This window comes from Peromyscus californicus, unplaced genomic scaffold, assembly GCF_007827085.1.
Source record: "Peromyscus californicus insignis strain IS unplaced genomic scaffold, ASM782708v3 Scaffold_22__1_contigs__length_63687245, whole genome shotgun sequence".
NCBI classification, from domain to species: Eukaryota; Metazoa; Chordata; class Mammalia; order Rodentia; family Cricetidae; genus Peromyscus; species Peromyscus californicus.
The window spans coordinates 62628139-62649388 of NW_026294525.1; the positions used below are offsets into that span (position 1 = coordinate 62628139).

Below are 21250 nucleotides of genomic sequence, written 5' to 3' on the forward strand. Positions count from 1 at the left end.
TGTGCAGCTGCACTAGGAAGGTGCCCTGCTGGGCCTCTGATTGTCTGAGCACGGAGCACGTACAGCTGCATCATCCTCTGCCTGCCTTTCTGAAAGAGCATTGCTAGCCTACCTATGGGGGCAAGAGCTCACCGTGGACACACGGAAACAATCTGTGGTCAAAGAAGACCCAGGTTCTGCAAGGATTTGGGAATCGGACACAGAAAAATACTTATTCTGAAAGGACACTGAATGGGAAAGGAGAGAAGGGAAATTCAGGGTTCTGTTCTGTGAATAGCCTGCAGCCCAGAAGCTATCATGCGTTATTCATAGCTGCCCAAGTGATACTAATAAGCCATCCTTTGAAATGCCTTGCGGGTTTATCTTCTTTTTCCCGTTCTCTAACAATGCCATCTCCTTCTTGTCACCGAGAAGGTGCGTGGGAGAGCGGGTAGGCGGATGGCCGGTTTTAGAGCACACTCCACTTCAGACAGATGGAAGGCAAACGACTTCCAAATTCTCTCATGAAGTGGGATATGTTTGTGTTTACGTAATGCATTCTAGCACCTGTGCAGAGAAAAAAAATGTAATCACAGATTTCCCTCAGAAGGAGATTTAAAGAGAAAAAATAAAACCAAACCACTAACTGTGACACAAAGATGCTGCCATACTTGAACAAGCTTTTCCATCTGCAGCTCAGTCAGGCTTGCAGACAAGAGCCCCTCCCCAAACTCAGGACGGTTCCCGTGCCTGTTGGGATGGCAGCCTATGGTGCTCTTTCCAGAGAAAGGAAGAGCAGCAGCAGGGCAGTGTGCCTTTTCCCTGACAGATGCCACAGAGCCCCCCACAGTAGCCATTCTGTGCCCTGAATGGTCCAGACTCACACAGAGGCAGCGCTAATGGACCCCACCTCCCTCATCAGCTCTCCCCAGACATGAAGACACGTCCTGGTAAATTAAGCCAAGTTGGCTTCAACTACAAATTTCACTTTAGAGATGAACACTTAATGGGCTGGTCGTTTAAATTCCTTTCAGAGGTGGCAGAGTCCTGTTAAATGGTACAATACATCGGACAGGACATGGGGGGGGCAACGAGATTTACTCAACCCAACATCTCACTGAGCAGGCCTGGGAGCGTCTTGCATCCATTATATCTGGATAATACAAATGGAGCAAAGTCTGCGTAACATCACCAGCTCTGTAACTTTAAAACCATCCATCTCAAAGGGTGTGGGCCAGTCCTAAGTAGTGATCAAACTGTTAGGAAAGAGTGACATTTGATTCCAAAGGCCTACACAGGGACGGCGCATCACACTCAGCTTGGAGGCTGTTTCTCCTAGTCTTGTAAGGCTTATAATTGGATGGCTACTCTAAACTCTGCCTAGTGATGCCAAGCACCACCCTCACCTGGCCACACTGTGCCTCTTGCTGATAGATGCACAACGTGCCTCCACCTGTTCTAAACCTTAATTCCAGGCCTCGGGCCACAGAGGTCAGAAAACCTCCCATTATCTGTGGTTCAAGCCGGGAAACCTTGTTTCTGTAAGAGCAGATTCGGAACTGAGTTCTCCTACATTCGGTAACTCTAAAGATCCTAAGGTCTGGATTCAAAGGTCCAAGAATGGGCTTGATAACTTTGACTCCTGTGGATCATCTGTCAGCTTCTCTGTGCATGCCTACCCCTCCAGGATAGGTCCAAAGCAAAACTTTCTGCAGATCATCCAAGACCCTGATTCAAACAAAAGGTTGAGAACGCCCACTTCAGACAGTCGTCCATGTGGGTTTATGGGCCACTCCACTCTATCTCACTTGCAATGTGGCTTTGAAAGTCAAGTTATTTTAGTGGGGAAGCCTTTGCTACCATTTATTTACAACTGGCTCTTTGTGGGGGAGGGGTTGAAACAAGGTCTTGCTCTACAGCCCAGGCTAGCCTCGAATTCGCAATCTTTCAGTTTGGTTTGTCTGGGTGCTATGATTACAGACATTCACTACTACACCAGCTCTTCATTGGCCTACTTTAAAATAGAGTCTACCACTCTTCAGTAGCCAAGGTGTCCTCTCCGATCCCCAATGTTGGTCAGTCCTTACAAAAAATGAGCCTCAGGCCACAGCTAACTGCACAGCTCAATAGCATGCACCTGGGCCCCATCTTTTTTGTGGAATGAAGAAGACCAGGTCAATATGTGACGGTGTCTCTCTCAACTTAGCTCTCTGATCTCTGACCCCAAAGCTCAGAGCTACAGTGAGAAGCTGTTTGGGAGGCTGCCCCCCTCCCTCGCTGTCTGTTCTTCCTCCAAGTGTATGGCTTTCTTAGCCCTGCTGTTTCCCCACCGGACACTCCTGCCTCCTCTTACTTCATTATTACCTGAAAAAGAACTTGACATAGCTCATCCTAAAATCCACGCATTCCCTTTCACTAAGGGATCAATATACCCACTGCTCCCAATTCTCCAACAAGACAAGTGCACACTTCAAAAAAAGCAATCAATGGACTAGCCATTGGCCGTTTTAAAGGATAAATATGATTCCATTAAGACAGCCTCCAGTGGAAGTTTGGACTAATTCATAACACCTCCATCTAACCTGGAGAGGTTGCCATTGAAGTCAAGAAGGAGCCGATGGTGAGAACTTGAAGGTTCCTAGCCTTCTGTAAATTGTGATATTTCATTAAATAAGTCTCTTAGTATTTTCAATAAGTTCTCAACCCAGTCACAATCAGCAGTTTTGACAGCATGGAACAAAATAGAAAGTATCACAGCACATCCCATAAGGATTAAGTACAGTCTCATTGAACTTTTGAATTCTAACAACTATGTTCTGGGTTTTGTATGTTCTGAGACCCAAATATTTCTCACATTTTAGCACTTTTGAAACAATGATGCATTTTATAATTCTTGTTAGCCGTGATATATTTTATAATTCTGGTTTTAGTCAGATTGCAGCCACAACAATATTTTAAGAAAATCTTCCATTGACATGGCTGGGAGACGAAGGACACACAGCATGTTGATGGCTCGGTCTATGAAAAAGGTATGAACGTGTGCACTCACGCACAGAAGTAAGTACAAAGAGAAATGATTTCTTACTACTGGCTCACAGTCAATACAGGTTTGAAAATCAGCATATCAAGTCACTTCCGAAAGCCCATGTGTCCGGCTACTAACCACTGAAGACGATGTTTCTATCACCCCGCTGGCAAGAGTAACTACAGGCCTCCCATCACTGCCCCTGACACCCCCATCAGAGCTGATGTGTCTGGTGTCTATCGCCGAGTGACACCTTCCAGTCACCTACTTCTCAGGACCACAGCATTCTCACCTGTAACTGAAAGAAGTTGAGAAATATTCTAACATTACTTTCTATTTGGACAGCTCAGGACTAGTACAGGTAAGAAACTGTCAAAGAGTGTGTTAGCCTCTCTGTTGCTACAACCATGAGCCCTGTCCATTAATGTCTATACTTCCCTTCTTCCTTTAGCCCCTGAAGGTGACTTTCTCATAAAGCCCAATATCATTTTAAGTCAGATTGCATTGGTTCAAGTATTCCTATAGAGCCTGCAATGTCTTGAGAGGTTAACACGCATTGCAGGAACATGACAAGGGTTTTGTACATTATGTATTCGCGGTATAATGTGGGGCATGTGGGGACCTCATTCCTGACTCATCCTTTTCTGAGACTTGCTGTTCTTAGTTTTGTTCTTCTCACCCCATTTCCTGAATTTACATTTTGGCCTTCACGCTAGCATTGTTCATTCATGCCGAGGGACTGGCCCTGGGCTGGGTAAGTCACACTATGGTCCCTGGTTCTAAACTCACATCTGTTCGGGCATGTCTCACATCCTAGCACTTGTTTGCTTACCCATCTCTTCCATTTAACTGTGAGGCCCTTAGAGATGGAGATATCTCCTTATCTATCTTTGCATCCTTGGCCACAGAACAGTGCCTGGTATGCTGGGGATCATCAAGACTGCTTGCTGAATAAAAGAGTCAGAAAATAAATGTGGGGCATGAGATCAACGTCCACCTGAGCACAGACATTCATACACTCAGACCTTCTTTAAACAGAGACCATCAGGCAGATTTCTGGGTTCCACATTCCCAGACGCTGAGGCCCTCACTCAGTGCCTGATTCGTGCATTCATTTAAGATGCCGATGTGTATATGAAGACACATCCTTGCACTCTCCAGCCTTCCCTCCCCCACCTATGCCAATGCCTCTGTCCAAGCCAAAAGAGTAGATCAGACTGCCCGACTCTGCCATCAGCTTCCTCCATGCTCTCTGAGTGGACTGCCCAGGGTAAGACCCAGATATCCGTGAATCCTCCTCTTCAAGCCACACAGCCATGGTAATCACTTTCCAGGCCCCTCAGGTCCCCAGAGTGGGCAGGTTATAGGGACTATCTGTAATAATCACTTTGACAGAGGTTTCATTCAATATGTTGCCTCATCTCCCTACGTACATAAGGAGAAAGATATTGAGGTCTGCATCACTTTTATTAACCCCTGGTCAAACATTCAGTCACATGTGTAGCCATGGGAATGTCAAACATCTTGTCTCAAGCTGAATTACACGGATATAAAGAATCAAATTTCACTGGTATTTACTGTGTGCTAGATCTCGGTGTGGGAAACGTGAAGAAAGTGAGCAGAGACGCTTGAACAGGCGGGACCTGTGCTCGTGGAGGACAGAACTGGTAGCTGAAGCTCCACCCCCATTTATGCCAGAAACTTTCATTTTCGTCTCTCCTCACAATTAATGTTGACACCCTAAATGAAACATTTAAGGCAGCTAAGCATTTTGTCCAACTCTTTCTAAATTCCCAATTAATTCTGGTTGTCTGAATTTAGACTTCAATAAATCCAAATGATTTCTCTGAGCTCCACCTGGCATGTGCCTCCTCTTAATTATCTCTCTGGGTTTTAATTCATTCTTGTGTGTATGCACATATGCGTGGATGCATGAGCACATGTGTGCCCATCCATGAGGCTGGAGACTGACACCGGGTGTCCCCTCAGTCACCTTCCTATCCTAGTTTTTGAGACGGGGTGTCTCGGTGAACCTGGAGCTCACTGAGTCAGCTACATTGGCTGGCCAGAGAATCCCAAGGACCCTCCTGCTCTGGCTCCCCAGAACTGGGGTTTTTGGATGAGTGCCTTAGTACCTAGCTTTTATGTGGGAGTTAGGATCAGACTCAGGTCCCCATGCTTATATGACAAGCACTTTACTAACTGGACAGTCTTTCCAGCCCCTTTAATTAATAATTTTTTGTTTTCTGTTTTTTCGAGACAGGGTTTCTCTGTGTAGTTTTGGTGCCTGTCCTGGATCTCGCTCTGTAGCCCAGGCTGGCCTCAAACTCACAGAGATCTGCCTGGCTCTGCCTCCTGAGTGCTTGGATCAAAGGCATGGGCCACCACTGCCCACCTAATTAATTTTTTTAAGTCAAGTCTGCACTGGAACTTGGGAGGCTAATATTTTTTTCTACTTATTAAATAATCTAGGATTTTTTTAAAAAAAAAACTGAAAATTATACCACCAATACAAGGCTCCTTCTGGTACCAACAATCCAGAAGATCAGGTATTCCTTTTAACTGTGCTCACATGAAGTTAGGCTTGAAGTTGTGTTGGGTTTAAGGAAGTGGTGTCTGGGGCCTTCACTTTTGATTCATATTGCTCATTCTCAATGTTCTCTTTCAATGGCACCGAATAAAGCGTAAGAAAAAAGTTGTCAAAATAAATCGTGGACATGGGATGCGTGCCACTTGCTCTCGATTCCGTTCACCTGGAAGTGATACCACCTCTTCCTGAGGCGTGGCCCTTCACTGTACGGAACAACATTGCTGGAGTTCAGACCACAGATGTCCCCCAAAAGACCCGTGTGCTAAAGCCTTGAACCCAGGGTACAACTCTTGGGAAGTGGTACATCCTATAGGAAGTAGGACCTACTGAGAAGTGTTCAGGTCACTGGCGGCCATGCCCCTGCAGGGTGCTGTGGGACCCTTGTCCTTCCCTTCCTCATGTGCTGCCCGGCTGGGAGATGAGCAGTTTGGCTCCACTGTGCCCCACCCCTCTGTGATGCACAGGGCCTCCCAGACCAAGCCAACTCAACCTCATTATAGACTGGTTATCTCAGATATCTGTCACAGTGATGGAGAGCTAACTAACACAAAGAGGGAATGCTTTCCCAACCCAGCTCACCAGCTTGAACCCTGGAGCACGACACCAGAATCCCTAAGCCAGGGTAGAAGCAGCTCGCAAGCGCTAGCCATGGTCATTAGCAACCTGCTTGTGTTTCCAGGGCTGCCTCCACGGATTAATATATGCACCGTGTACTAAACCATCTGCCACAGAGTTTGACCCAGACTTTCGCTGAGGTGGCCAACTGCAAAGGTTACCCCTGAGTGTCAAGAGGCAGAGTCCACTCAGAGCAGAGAAGCCTCATGGTCAGTTCCTTTGTCCTCAGCACTGAGAGTGTGCAGTCTTTTGTTTCTTGTGTGTGTAAAACCTGGAATCTAATGAAAATACATCTAATCCTCTATATCAACTCTTCAAAGTTCAGCATTAGCCCTTCATAAAACCAGGTTAAGAAAAACGGACGACATGTTTGCTGTGAAAGTGGGTCATAGCACAGTTATTACCATGCACTTTGGCATACCTTTTATCCATTTTTGAAAACCGATCCTTAATACAGCCAAGCATATGAAAGACTTCTTTCATTCTAGGAAGACACCACAATGAGCCCCCAGTGTACCTGACCAAGAGTCCCTCTCCTGATATTGAGCAAATACAACAGTGAAAACTTTTTATTGGCTTTGAGGGGAGGCCCATGGGGGATAATCGGTGGGGTTTCACATTAAAGTAATGTAAGTGAAGTAGTGAAGTCCACTCTCTGATTTCTACTTCCAAAGACACAGCCCCCTTGTTAAGTAACACAACTCCCAATACATACCCTCAGGGTGGAAGCTGCTAAGTCATCTGTACCCCAAGGAATACCACCCAGGTTCTTAATCCAAGACATACCTCTCGTCCTCATCTCCTGCTCTGTATTTCCCTCAAGGGGCCCTGTGGAGGGAGTCAGCAAACTCCATGAGAATTAGGTGAGTTGCTGAAAAGCCAGACAACCTTACTTTTGGTCAGGTTATATTTGGCCATTTTTATTTGGATTTATATTGAAGGTTAACTCAAGACACAAGTACTGTCTGTTTGTCTGTTTACGTTTCCTCTGGGGAGACTCCTTGAAAGGTGACCCCGAGGCCTCCGTACTGTCCCACGGGGCCCCATCATCTAACTTTTCTCAAAATTTGGAGGATTCCCAGTCATCAGTCTCAAAAGCCAGACTCTGTGTGTATGTGACGAGCATGCTCACACATGTGTAAGCGAACACTTCTGAGAACTGTGGACCTCAGCACTCTTGTGGGTGCTCACTGGGTCCTGTCAACAACACATTTCCATCATAGGTTTGGGCCCTTTGCTTTCTGGAACCTCAGTTTCTTGAATTCGCTGATGACATCTGGAGACTCGAATTACCGTTTAGGTTGTACCCAGCCTTTATGAAATCTGTTCTATGTCAAAAACTGACCCAGGACGGGAGCCACACCCGACTTTATACCATGTCTCTTTCGCTGCTTGTTACCATGGAGCCCAGCTTCTGATACCCAGTGCCCACAACGGTGCTGAGGGTCCCCATCTCCGCTCGCTTTCTGAAATGCCATCCATTTGCCCTCTCCGTTCCCCACTGGTCTTCAACGCATCTTCTGGGTTCCCGGGCCAGATCGTTCACTTTTCTAAAGGATGCCTTTTCGGCACTAATAAAACTTTCATACTTGTCTGCCTAATCGCGCCAGCTTTACTGTCCCCTTTTTACTTTTTTGTTTTTGGCTCGGAGGTATGTGAACCATCTGTGCCTCTAAAACAGTTTGCTTAAATAGCCTCCAGGCAGATTTTATGGTTTTTAAGTTTTTTACTTTAACCTTCAGCCTGCTGTTAACCATTTTCATCACAGTTTTAAAATCAGCCTCTTTTGGAAACGACTGTCACTCTGGGTGATTTTCAGGCGCTCCTGGAGCTGGAGGGAGGGCTGCCATCTCCAGCCGAACTGCAGCCCCCCTAGCAGTTCACAGCCACCTGAGGCAGCTGCAGGTGTGGGCAGCCTTGGTGAGGGCCAGCTCCTCCATCTGGCATCCCGAACAGCAAAGCAGACATCTCTCATTAGGAATATTCATGTGCACATCGCCCAGTCAGGAACCGGGACAGTAACATCTGAACTACTTACCTGCCTGTTTGTTATGACATTTCTACAGAGTGATCATCATGATCCTAGGTACTAAAATTAGATGGCAGGCTGGAACAAAGGATACAAAGGAAGGAGGAGAACCCGTGTCTTCCCGCCACACCGCCGTGTCACAAGATCGCCCTCCGTTGCTGTGGCAGGAGACAGGCTATGCTCTTCCACTTGATTGCTGTCCTCCAGTCTGGGGACCCGCGTGTCAATCAGCATTTCCAAACTTCCTGTCTGCCCTTGCCTTAACGATGACACAGCTACAGAGTTCTGCCTATAGAACCAACATAACTACACCTCTTCGCCCAACACAGGGTGGTGGCAGGGGTGATGGGCATGTGCCCTTTTGGGGTTCTTTCCATCACCACAGCCCCTCATTCACGCGAGGGGTGCACATGTGTGTGCATGTTCATATGTGCATGGATGCACGTATGTGGGTGTACATGTTTGCACACAGAAGTCAGAGGAGAATATTATGTGTCCTTCCTTAGGTGCCGCCCACATTTTTGTTGTTGAGACAGGGTCTCTCAGTGGCCTGGAACTCACCAAACAGGCAAGGCTGGAGGAAGGAGTCAATGCAGACAGAGGTGGAGATCATGTTTCCTCAGCACAGCAGTCCCTTCCTTCCCCTCTTCCTCTGCAACAGCTCTTCACTCCTCAGATTCCAAGTCTAGCATCCGTGAAACGTCCAGACGTCCCGACTAGTCACACCCCCACTGCAGCTCTCCTGGCACTACGCCCACACTGTCCCAGCACGCGTCACAGTGACCTTCGCATCCATGTTGTCATTTAACCTGGAATCCTCACGAGGGCAGGAACCCAGTTTTCGTTGGCCACCGTAAGCACAACAGCCTAACTCACAGTAGCTGCTTGGCAAATATTTGTTGGAAGATTTGTAGACTGATGTTGTGAAGGTTGCAGCTCTCAAAGCCTCGTTTCCTTTTAGCCACCTGAACAGGATGCATCCCAGGTCGAGTGCATCACTCTTTTTGAACATTTCTCTTTCCCTTCTGTTTTGCAGACATGGCTTAGAGCGACAGAGAAAGTGACTTCAGTGCGTGAGATGGTGAGCCATTAAAAACAGCAGCTCATCCCATCACATATCCCGGCCAAAGCATCTGCATCTGCAGATGGTACCGGGCCAGCCTAACCCAGACCATTCACTCTAATGAAAATACATTATGTACAGGCTCTCTGTTTGAACTGTACCTTTATTACTCCCCATGAATAGAGATAAGTAACAACTAACCACAGAGTATTTGGGTCTGTATAAACTGAAAACAGCAAAGAGAGTCAACTCTTTAAGCCTGGTATTACAGCATTCTAAAAAACCAGATTTCACAAACAGCTGGTCCTGAGCAGAGGAGGTTGTTCGCCTAAGCCACCTGAATGCTAACCACAGTTTAAGCTTGTAATCCACATTGAGATGCCAAATCACAAGACTAGATAGGCAGCACAGCCTGTGTGTAAAGAATTCGACCTCATGCAATAACTTGAGATCATTGCTTTCGCTCTCCGGCCATGTGCAGCCCCCACCACCGGCTGACCCTTGGGTCCCCTCTCTCTCTTCCCAGACTGTCACTGTCACAGCTGCTCCTCCCCACACAGCCTTGGGAGCTTAGAGTGAGACAAGAACGACATCGAGACTGGAGGAAAGCTCACATTTGCTCCACCTAACCAGAGAGTTCTACATCCCTCACCAGACTCCCTCATTCAGGGACAAGCCTGGGCTGCAGGTGTGGATAGAGGGTGGAAGGTTAGGACAGAGCCACTCATCCAGCTGGATGTGAGAACAAGGAAGCGTGGAGTCCACACGCTGCTAGCAGACACTCCACGACATCTGGGCACTTGCCTTGGAATACAGCCAACACTGTGCACCGATTATAAAGACGGCGAAGGTGAAACATGGGGTCCACGGAAGACCGCCACACTGCTGGGCCCGGCTACCCCAGTGTCTGAACTAATTCAGGAGCACAAATGCCTTGTATTGCTTGAACCAGCCCCAGGCAGGCCTGCTATACTCTAGAAGTGGTTACCCAAGTACATCTGGTTTTTTTTTTTTTGGATAGCATAAACTTCAATCCTTGTACTCAAAGACAATCCTGCAAGGTCTCTGCTTCCTTTCACTGTTTGGCTTCTAGAAGCAGTGTTTGAGAAGCCTATGGGTGCCATTCTGTGAGGCGCTTGCCCTGAGCTCCCCCCTCCCCCCCCCCCCCCCGGCTGGGGGTGGGCCCAGCGACACTATGGCCAGCAGTGTCCATCCTTGCTCCCTCCTCCATCTTGGCTCCTCCCCTAAAGGAGAAACACCACCGAATTGGTTTGACTTTAGCTACTGGGAAATGTTTCATAATTACTAATGAATAATTCAGCAAATAAGATATTTTTAGTTTTCTATTACCAGGCACACCCAACTTTGATGGGAATTCTGTTGCCTTTCTTACTTTCCAAAACCCGTTTGCATGCAGGCTCTTACATGAATCATCGCCTTAATGGGGGTTCAATCAGCAACGAGTATTGGATCATTTCACTGCCCTCCACAGCAACTTCTGGGGGTTGCATTGCACTTAGAATAAAACCCAAATGACCTCCTCTCTAGCTCCACGGTCTGGCCCCTAGCCATCCACATCATTCGTCTCCAGACACCCCGCCCTTCCTGGACTGTTCAGAACAGCCAAGCCTGTTTCTGCCTTACAAGCTCTACTTTCCAAGTCCTCTTCCCTTCTGGAACCTTCTGCTACTAGCCCATCATATAACTAGCTTTATCACTTCCTTCTGTCCTACATGCCACCTCCTCCAGGTGACATCAGTAATCCACAAGATATAAAGCACCCATCACTGTCCATCCCTCATGCCCCCCTTTTTCATAACATTTATCACTACTGGAAATTACATCACATACATATTTTGACATTTATACATCTATCTAGCCCACTGGAATATAACTTCCTTTGAAAGTCCCTTTAAGGCACAAGCCTTTCCTTTTATTCTGATACATATATAATTTTATTTCATCTTCTGATTTCTTTTTTTGAATCAGGATCTCATGTAGCCCAGGCTGTCCTGGAACTCACTGTGTTGCCAAGGCAAACTTGGAACACTGTTCCTCCTGTCTCTACCTCCCAAATGCTGAGATTACAGGCATGAGCCACTACATCTGGATTTTAGATTTTTTTTTTTTTACAATGATTAGATGAATAAGTAACAAATCTTAAGAGTGATTTTTTTTTCCTAGACTAAAAACAAATAAGAGCAAGAAGGAAGTGTCTACCTTCTACCAGGCAAATCCCTCGGGGCCTTCACATCGTCAATGCACATCGCATTGCAGCAATTTTAGCAACATGCGCACCTGCAGAGGCAGAGTCCGACACTTGGAGGTTCTTACAACATAAAGGCACAGGTACAACCATAAAACTTTGCACCATCTTTCAATTAGAAATGATTCTGTCGAGGCACATTGCAAGATAACATATCTCTTATTGGATCTATACAGAAATCACCACTTTATCCTGAATGTTTGGTGGGATTTTAGAGATCATAAATATCTCAAAATTCCTATTAATCATTGAGCCTCCAAAATACGATCGGTGGGAAGGGTGTAGTTCTTAATGCTAATGAGCTAGTCAAGAAATTTAGAAGTTAAAAGAGATAATTTAAAAATAAATTTAAAAGAAAATTCAAATTTGTATGATTAAAAACTACATGTAAAATATTTCATTTATATCATAAATTCTTTTGCTGTAGAAAAATAATCATTTCGAAGTCAAGGCAGTTTTTTTTTCCCACAATCAAAAGTGGTTAAATAGATTTAAATACATTTCAACATATTTATGAATGATTTCTCCTACATGTCTCTAAAGCTTTCTCATAAATCACTATAATGATTCCAAAGTACATTTGGAAGTAAAAAATTTACATCTATCTGGAGATGAATTAAGCAGAAAATACATTAATAGCTGAATTTATAATAGAGTAGTTAACCCTTAACCATAGCAAACTAATGAGGAATATTTTACCAAGGAAGGATTAATCAGGGCTCTAACACTATGCAATTTGCCATTTGAGGGACTTAATCGTGAGTGGATTTTATTCCCTATTTACTTTTCATTTGGAGGATGACTGACGAAGACCCGCACATTCAAATAAATGTCATTCTTGAGTTTAATCTCATCACTTTAAAAAAATATTATTTTAAATAATATTACACAGGTTAAAAACAGTCCTCACTACCAAGATCATTTCATCTCTGGGTTAAATTCAGCAATCCAGCATTGAACAAGCGTGAGCCCGGCACAGTGGCACACGCTTGTGACAGCAGCTAGCTACAAAGGTGACTAAAGAGTCAGGACCACAAGTTCAAGGCTGACCTGGTCTACCCAGTGAGTTCAAGGCCAGCTTGGGCAACTTAATGAGATTCTTTCTCAAAATAAACATTTTAAAAACTGGGGATATATATATATATCTCAGTGGTATATGCTTACCTAACATGTGCAAGACCCCAGGTTCAATCCCCAGTATTAGGGACGAAAACAGGAAGACAAAAAACAAAAACAAAACCCCACGTGAACAAGCATCAGCACTGACTTGGTGAGTCTCAGCCTGAATCTGAGCAACGAGACAAACACTAGACCGACTTCCACCCCCAGCCATTGACCATCTCCATCTTTGTTAATGACCACAGGAGTGTCGATTACCCAGGGTGCTCAGGAAACTATAGCAGAGTCCGGGCATTTTCTATGGCTTCATTAAACCATTGGTGAGCCTTCTCAGGCATGCCCACAATCAATGTCTGTAAATCTCTCCATTAACATACATTAGACTCCACTGTGTACACAGTCACCCTAAGAGTGGATTGTGACAGAGGGAATTTCTACTCAATCCGATATGCAGGGGCAGAAACTAAGTGGCTCTCTGAAGCAAAGATTTTCTTTATTCCATCCCAATCCATGAGAATATGAGCAGAAAGCCCGGAACCCATGGAACAAAGATGGATACACAGTCTGCCCAGTTCATATTTTCCTTATGTGTTCAAAAGCCACCCAGAAGTATTGAAATGAAAAGGAACTGAAAATCAACCACAGGCATGCCCAAAGCTTGGGATCTGGTGTACATGACCTTGAGTATACTAGGTTTTAGAATAAGATACTGCAAATGTCTGTGGAAAAAAAAAAACCCTCTGGACTCATTCGACTACCTTAAAATATCTCAGCACAAGCCCCCAGGCCTCTTTAGCACGCTTTTATTTAGATATTCAACATTTTTTAGCAAAGCATGAATTAACGGAGTGTAACTTCAATTCCAGGAAGATGTACGATCATTTTGTCTTGGTTTCTCTGGCTAGCTCACACAGACTGCCCAAACTTGCCCCCTCCTCTCTTCATCCAGAGGCTTCATGGTGCCTTCCTTTAGCAGTCAGACAGACAGAGTAAGCTCATTACTGAATGCCAGGTTATGAGGAGAGAGGCCATCAAAATGACCCTCAGATAATTCGTCCAACGCTCACTCCTCAGATAAACCTGAACACCATTAGTCACAAGGCAAGGGACTTGGCAACGCAAGTGACTGGATCAATAAGGAGAATGGACGTCCCAAATAAACAGACCCTTCGCTGGCTGCTTGTTTACTGACCTGCCCACTGCCCAAACAGACAGACTATGAACTCCAAATGTGCACATTCATCACGGTGCAGCAGTAGTCACTGGGACACAATGTGGCTGATGCAATCTGACACTGTGGTTAATGTTAAAAGGGAGTGTGCCTCTTAGATGGATTGGATAATTACCCGCAGTTCAGAGGAGAAAAACTTGATTTAAGTGACTAGCATTAGCCATCACCAGAGGGGTTGGCCAGAGATTTACCGTGTCTGGAAATTAACATCCCAGCATATGAGGCAACAGCCCTATGTGCTTACTGATCAACAGGAAACCAGAGTCAGGTTTATCGAAAATCCCCACTCCGCTTTCCATTCATTGAGAACACTGAGTCTTGAAGATAGATCACCTCCTCACCTTTAATTTAAAATACTTGATATTATTCAGAAGTCAGTATGCATTCTGGATTAATAAGTTAGAATTATTTCTTTGTCTCCCCTCACAATCTCTAAAACTGTAGCCCATTAAAAACCGGAAGTGCTTGCTAAGTCCTTCTTTTCAGTACAGACTTTCTCGCCCACTCTGTTTGTGTGTGGGTCTCCCTTACACAAAGGTTTTTTCATGGGTTTTGGTAAATATGAAGATTTGTGCCTATCCCCCAGGCTTCAGGTGGCATTCAGTATGTCCCACCTGGTTGCAGAATGTCTGTCCTGGACCCCCTTTTGGCTTTCCATAGAAGCCTGTGTTCTAAGCATTAAACCCACTTACAATCTCATTTCACCTGCCAGAGCTTCCCTGCTCTTCCCACTTGAAATGTGTTTCTGGGGACCAGCATGGTCCCTCCTCTGCTGATGCTCCCATTTACTGCAGTTCACTATATTCCACTCCACATTTCAAAATACCAGAGGACAGGAAAACAGTTGGGTTTGTTGTTCTTTTCCTGTTTTCTGAGGACACCCGTTTGCTGTGTCTAAAGGGAACCCTCAGCCTCCAGCCTACAAATGAAAGGCCTGTGGAGAAGACACCCTTCATGCTAAGCAGTGGGCAGGTTTATAACCTTTGATTCAAGAGACTGAAGAACCAAGGTCATCCTCCTGCAGGCCAAGTGCAGACAATCAGATCTTACAAGCTTCCCTAGGCCAAATAAAAGCTGGGAAATCTGCAGAACAACCCTAGGCTCCTGGCCTCATCTACTTTGTTGCCAATGTGCAAGCACCAAGCAAAATCTAGTGTTTGGCCTGAGCTCCAGGCAGTTAGAGGACATTAATTACAAGGAATTTCTTAATGTCCTTCTCAAACCTTTGTGAATGATAGCCATTTTACAAATTAAATTTTGCAGGTGTTTAAAGGGAAAAAATGGACAGGTTAATCAGTAGATTAGCAGAGAGATTGTTACACATTTCTTTTACACTACTGGGTTCTATAATTAAGTCTGAAACCAAGAAATCTTTTTGAGCTATGCTCAAGTTTAATTTTAAAAAAGAAAAAAAACCCACAAAAATGAAAACCAAGCACCATGTGTATAAATAAAGTATAACTACAATTAACACAATGATGATGCTAATTAGTGATGGAGCCCTCCAAAAGAGATCTCTAATAAAAGCTTGGGATGCATCCAGGGATGTAGTATGAAAGTAAAATAAATGCTTATTGCACAATACCCTCCCCCTAGAGTGTTTTCATGGTAGTTGTCAGGAAATCGAAATGACGTCATCTGCAGACATTTCCATCTCTAAGGTCTATGTATGACCTTTGCTCTACGTCACTTTGGTCCACTGGGAGCAGCAGCACATCCTGAAGAAGAATCTATCTACTCCTGTCTCAATTCATGGAAAGTAAAACGAGGAAGCAAAACTTCAATGCTCTTAGGAGTTTGTGTTTATTAAATTTCCAGTGCCATTCAGAACACTACAAACTTGAGATTTGAACAAGGAAAGAAAACAGCCACCCTTGGCTTACGCTGGCTGCTTTTCTTCAGTTTTGATTTCCTGATTTATTTCTAGATACTGGCTTAGACAACAGGATATTTATTTCCCATGAAAAAGAAAAGATGATTAAATAAACGCTAAATGGAGAAGACTACTATTTGCAGTCTGGTTACTCCTTTTTTTTACAGGGATAATGAAAAGAACATTTTAAGCACTCAGCTATTTTACAAAGCAAAACTGATATTAAAAGGTTGAACTCAGGCTGGAGAGTTGGCTCAGTAGTTAAGAGCACTGGCTGTTCTTCCAAAGAACAGGTTCAATTTCCAGCACCCATGTGGCAGCTCACAACGATCTATAACTTCATACCTGAGACATATACGTGCAGGCAAAACGCCCATACACATGCAAACAAAAACAAAACAAAAGTAAAATAAAAAAAGGTTAAACTCAACATTTCTGCATCTCTTGCAAAAACAGTGTAAGGATGCTTTGCGACCTCCCAACTCCCTATGAATCTCCAGGATAAAATTGTTCTCAAGTTCTGTTCCACTGTGGCCTCAACAGGGGGGTTGGAAAAGAGTGAGATATTAGCCCTCTGGAGAGCTGTCCCTGTCTTGAAACCCTGGAAGAGGAGGCAGGAAGAGTGTAAGAGTCAGAGGGGATGGAGGACAGCAGGAGAACAAGGCCCTCTGAATCAATTGAGCACGGCTCATAGGAACTCGCAGAGACTGCGGCAGCATGCACAGGGCCTGCACGGGTCTGCACCGCGTCCTCTACATATGTTTTTCTGGGACTCCTGAGTGTGAATGAGTGGGGCTCTGATTCTTGTGCCTGCTCTTGGGGCTCTTTCCTTCTGTTGGGTTGCCTTATCTAACTTCAGTGTGATGGCTTTTGTTTTTCCTTCTTATATATTATTTTGTTATGTCTTCTTATCTCTTAGAAGCCTGTTCTTTTCTAAGGAGAGACAGAAAGGCAGTGGATCTGGATGGGAGGGGAGGTGGAGAGGAACTGGGAGGAGTAGAGGGAGGGGGAAACTGTAATCAGGATACATTGTGTGAAAAAAAAATCTATTTTTAATAAAAGGGGTGGAAAAAGAAAGAAAAGTTGTCCCTGTCTCAAATAATGAGATCGGTCTGCCATTGTTCACCCAATGCCCACGGTCTACAAAGCCCCTCCCACACTGGTTTAAAAGTCTTCGAGTCAGCAGCTGAACCTTGCAGAAATTGGGATTTTGTAAGATACACTATGAATTAACACTGTACGCGTCTCAGAGCCGCCATCCTGCAACGTGTAAACGCGAAGCTGCTCGAACTCCTTAAGTGAATACAGCTGTGACTCATGGGCCTCGCACAGAGCGTTCGCAGGAGCGGTTTGCAAAGGCATGTTTGCAGCACTCCAAACAGCTTCTAAATCCGACTTAAGTCCAGTTTAAAATATACCATGGCAGGTTAACTCAGCTTCCACGTAGCTCACCTGACTTTAAATTGTCAAGCTTTAGGAGAGACAAATGGGACAGTTTTTCAACTGACTGAGTCCCAAGGAAAAAGGAAGCAAAGGAGACTTAAAGAGCTCATTTCCATGGGCTCTCATTCTGAGTGTCGGGCTATTTTTATCCTTTTTTTTAGCAGCAATGCCATGCTGCCTGTATATGCAAGCATTTGTGACGAGGCAAGCATGGCACCCCCCGTGGCCCGGTGGCTCAGGGACCCACGGCACAGCTGTCCAATTTACATTCACAAATGCAGGTGTTGCTCAGACACAAAGCAGAGGTCGGCTGAATGCGGCTCCTAATTACCTACCTTGTCTATGAGGGTTTTCCTTTGTAAAGTTATGCATGCAATTTGGGTTCAACTTGGAGGCCATTTTTAGATCCCAGCATGCTATCCAGCAAGAAATGAGCTATCATTATAAAGCATAATTTACAGCATAGCTAATTTTACATTTTTTAAAAGTCTGCTCTATACCTAAGACAAAACTCTATTCTGTATATGCATTATTCACTGTTTTCCATCTACTCCTCGGTATTTAGAAACACAAGGAGGGAGAAACTGTTGTTAAGCAGAAATGGGAAGAATTTCTTCCTATTTCTAAGATGACGTTCACAATTCTAACAACGAAGACCAAGGACTTTGTTAAACAATACAAGAAGAGACATAGCTATCTCCCTGCCACTGTCGGCAGTGGGGAGCATGCCAGGGCTTATAACAGCAGTTCTTAGAAATGGCCGGATGCAGGGCTGGGATCTAATACGAGCCATTAGGAAACCTAATCCCTAAATGAAATGACCACAAAATCCTACCAGTTAAGCGAAATGCAGCAGCTGTACATGTTTATAGTAATACAATAGGATCCTGTTTCAGAGGGAACCCAGCAGGTAAGGTAACACGCTTCTTTCTCCATTTGGAAAAACTGAACAGGCCGAGCTTCGGAATACATAAACAGGAGAGAAGACAGGTAATGTGTGCACTAAGGGGCCACAGAGACCAGCAGGCAAAGGCACTGGGTAAGTCAAACCACACCAACTCCCAAGGTTTGCAAGATGCTGGACCCCCATCCCAGCAGCTTCTCGTGGAAAGTAAAGTATGGTGGGCTCCTTTCAGCACTGATTCTGCCTCCTATAAATTCCAAATACTGATTCTTACCCTGCTTCCCATTATCCATCTTTCAGAAGTGTATGCTATGGAAGCTTAAATTCAGTTTGACCTTAAACTTTACCACGATATTTTAAAAGCATATATGTGTGTATATATATGTATGTATGTGTGTTTATGTGTACCTATACACATATACTGTATAACAGGATTCTAGACTACTTTTCCAATGGCATCCGATGCCTTTCTTCAAAGGTTTACTACAAAGTAGTAAGCTTTCTTTACAAAGTGTAACTGTGTATCATCAGGGTTGTGACAAATGCATCTTGCTTGGCCTTATTCACTAGAAGCAGTCCATCAGGATTCAGATCCTTAGCCCTTCAGAATTCTGGAATGACAAGAAGCCCTGTTCTATAGTCATATTCTGTGGAGGAATGCAAAGTGTTTGGTTGCGGTAAGTAGGGCTTTAAAGAAGAAATCCCCGGGCCCACTCCTAGGATTGATGTTCTCAGTGCTCAGCATTCAGAAGGGGAGCCCCAGGCTCTTGGAGATCACTCTAATCCCCTCCCGGGGGAAAATGAACCCCACTCTTGACCGTCCCCAAAGACTTGTAGACAATTTCCTTATTTGCCTCCTAGCTCCAGTGAAGATCATGAGCCTAATTCTTACAGACTGATACTAAAATTCCAACCCGCTGAATTCTGCAGCCTAATTCTGCAGGCAGCGTTATGTTTTTTGGCAGAATGAATGTGACCCAGATTTGCAGGAGATTATCTGCTGCAACCATGCTTACAATGCAGTGAGCCATGATTAGCATTCAGGATTGCAAATGTTAGACTTGAAAAAGACAAGGTCTTGCTGCAAGAATGGACAGGTTTGTATCTTGTACTACAGAAAGGGAAAGGCAAGTGCTTAGCAAAAATGTGTACAGTTTCAGGAATTAAGGAAGCTTTGCAGATCAATGAGAAATAATCAAGGCCTAGAAATGGACTTGGGTACTTGGTGGCAAAAGGCGTTAGCAGTTCTTTAAGGATTGGGAAGTTAGTGTGCAGATGTGTGCGTGTGCTTATTAAAACATCGTGCATCCTGTTTCCCATCAGGAGTGGCTATATTCTAAAAGGCCATCTTCAGACCTAAAGTGGAAACTGTAACTCGGCTCTTCCTGTGTTTACCCACCACACTCTTGGGAATGAGCTAGTCACCATGGCCCGGCTTGTCAAGATCCATCAGCTTTAACACAGTGTGTCAAGGGAGGTTTGACAGTTTTTGTCTTGACTAGACTCTGTGGATCAGGTTTTGGAAAAGCAGCAGCTCTATTCCCACTGTATAGGTGTACTAAAGCCTCGACAGCTAACGTCTCACTCTCCTAAGGCACCTGTCACTTGTTCTCTGGTGGGCTCTGGACTGCACCCTCTCACTGCTGGAAAGCCACCTCTGGTGAGGATAGCAGCTGTCTTCCTCAGATTCACTCACCCTCTCAGAACTCAAACACCAAGCCAAGAGAAATTGGTGGACAAGTTACATTAGGATGGGGTGTCTTATTCCAAAAAGTTAAGCATGACAGGAAGAAACGGACAAAACAAAATCAAAATACGCAAGGGGCAGGGCCACAGTGTGTCCAGCTAGGGCTAGGAGGCGCATGCGCACAGGAGGTGGCCAGCGGCCTCACTAAGGTGGCTTACCTTGTTTCTTTTGAAGTAGGCTCTCCGGCAGGCCGCAAAGCACTTCTCGCTGCAGAAGCTTTTCACCTCGCTTCCCATACTCAGGGAATAGCGCTTGATCCCCACTTTCTGGCACCAGGCACACATTATTTGTACATTTGACACATCATCTTCTATAATAAAAGTATAAGAAAAATGTTCATATCAGAAGCAAACATCCTTCACAATTAGACACACCCTGACCCTGACAGAGCTCCCGGGGTCGGCTCGCAATTTCCAAGCCTCACCATTTTCTGATGGAGTAGGAGGGCCGGTCTTAGGGAAAAGGTAGGGTGCACTAGTTGGTTTTTCCGCTCAGGGGCATGTGGGTGCTGGTGTTTCCAAAGACATTTTACTTAGAAACCAGAGCACGACTGCAAAGCTACAAGAGTTCCAGGACCTATTTTTAGCCTAGTCAAACCAGCCATAGTGATAAGCGAAGAAGGTTGTAAAATAAACAGCGCATTTAGTCAAAGGTCCTGCCGAAAGTCATCAAAATGGGCATGAGGTGGGGCGATCCGTGCCATGTGAAGCTGTGTGTGAACTTTGACAGAGGCCAGCAGCAGCATGCATGCTCCCATCAGGGGTAAGTGAACAGTGTGCTGTTGTTCAGTATTACAACATGACTGCCAAGTCAGGTGTTTAATCAAGAAAAGAGAAGTTGTGAATGGCCGGGTTCTGGCAATGGGCAGCGGGAAGGTCTGGCTTCCTGGGCGTTCTTCTACAGTGTGCTCTCAGGCACTGCTGACCTCAGGGAAACACGGGCCCGATTTAACTCGGCTCCATTTGATGTCATTTCTGGGCCCTAGATGAAGGAATGGTAATGAGGGTGTGAGAGTATTCTCAGCCAGACTAGAGTGGGGGCGTCCTCTCAGCTCCTGCAAGACCCCTCAACCATGTCAACAAGGTGCTCACAGGGGTTCTAGATGGTATGCAAATATTTTTAATATTTAAATGTTATATTTCATTTCCTTATATGAGAAGAAAAACTTAACTAGCATAAGCTACCAAGACTGTCACATCCATTACTGCTTAAGACAGATGGGCTGTTAAAGAGAGCAAAGAGAATGAATTAAATTAAATATCCTGAGTAAACCACAGTGCAGACAGTAAGAAACGGCCGTAGGATGGGGCTGGTGACACTCAGATGCCTGCAACTTGGGAATATTGATCTTTTTTGGAGAAATAAA

At 44.9% G+C, this 21250-nt stretch overlaps 1 protein-coding gene across 2 annotated transcripts in view; it reads right to left on the reverse strand.

Moving 5' to 3' along the window:
* Sobp (sine oculis binding protein homolog) overlaps window positions 1–21250 on the reverse strand; it is a 166275-nt gene that overhangs the window by 99961 nt on the left and 45064 nt on the right. For both annotated transcript variants that reach the window (XM_052751547.1, XM_052751546.1), the window contains exon 4: window positions 20043–20194. In XM_052751547.1, coding sequence (XP_052607507.1) covers window positions 20043–20194 — 152 coding nt within the window. The remainder of the gene's footprint in view (window positions 1–20042; window positions 20195–21250) is intronic.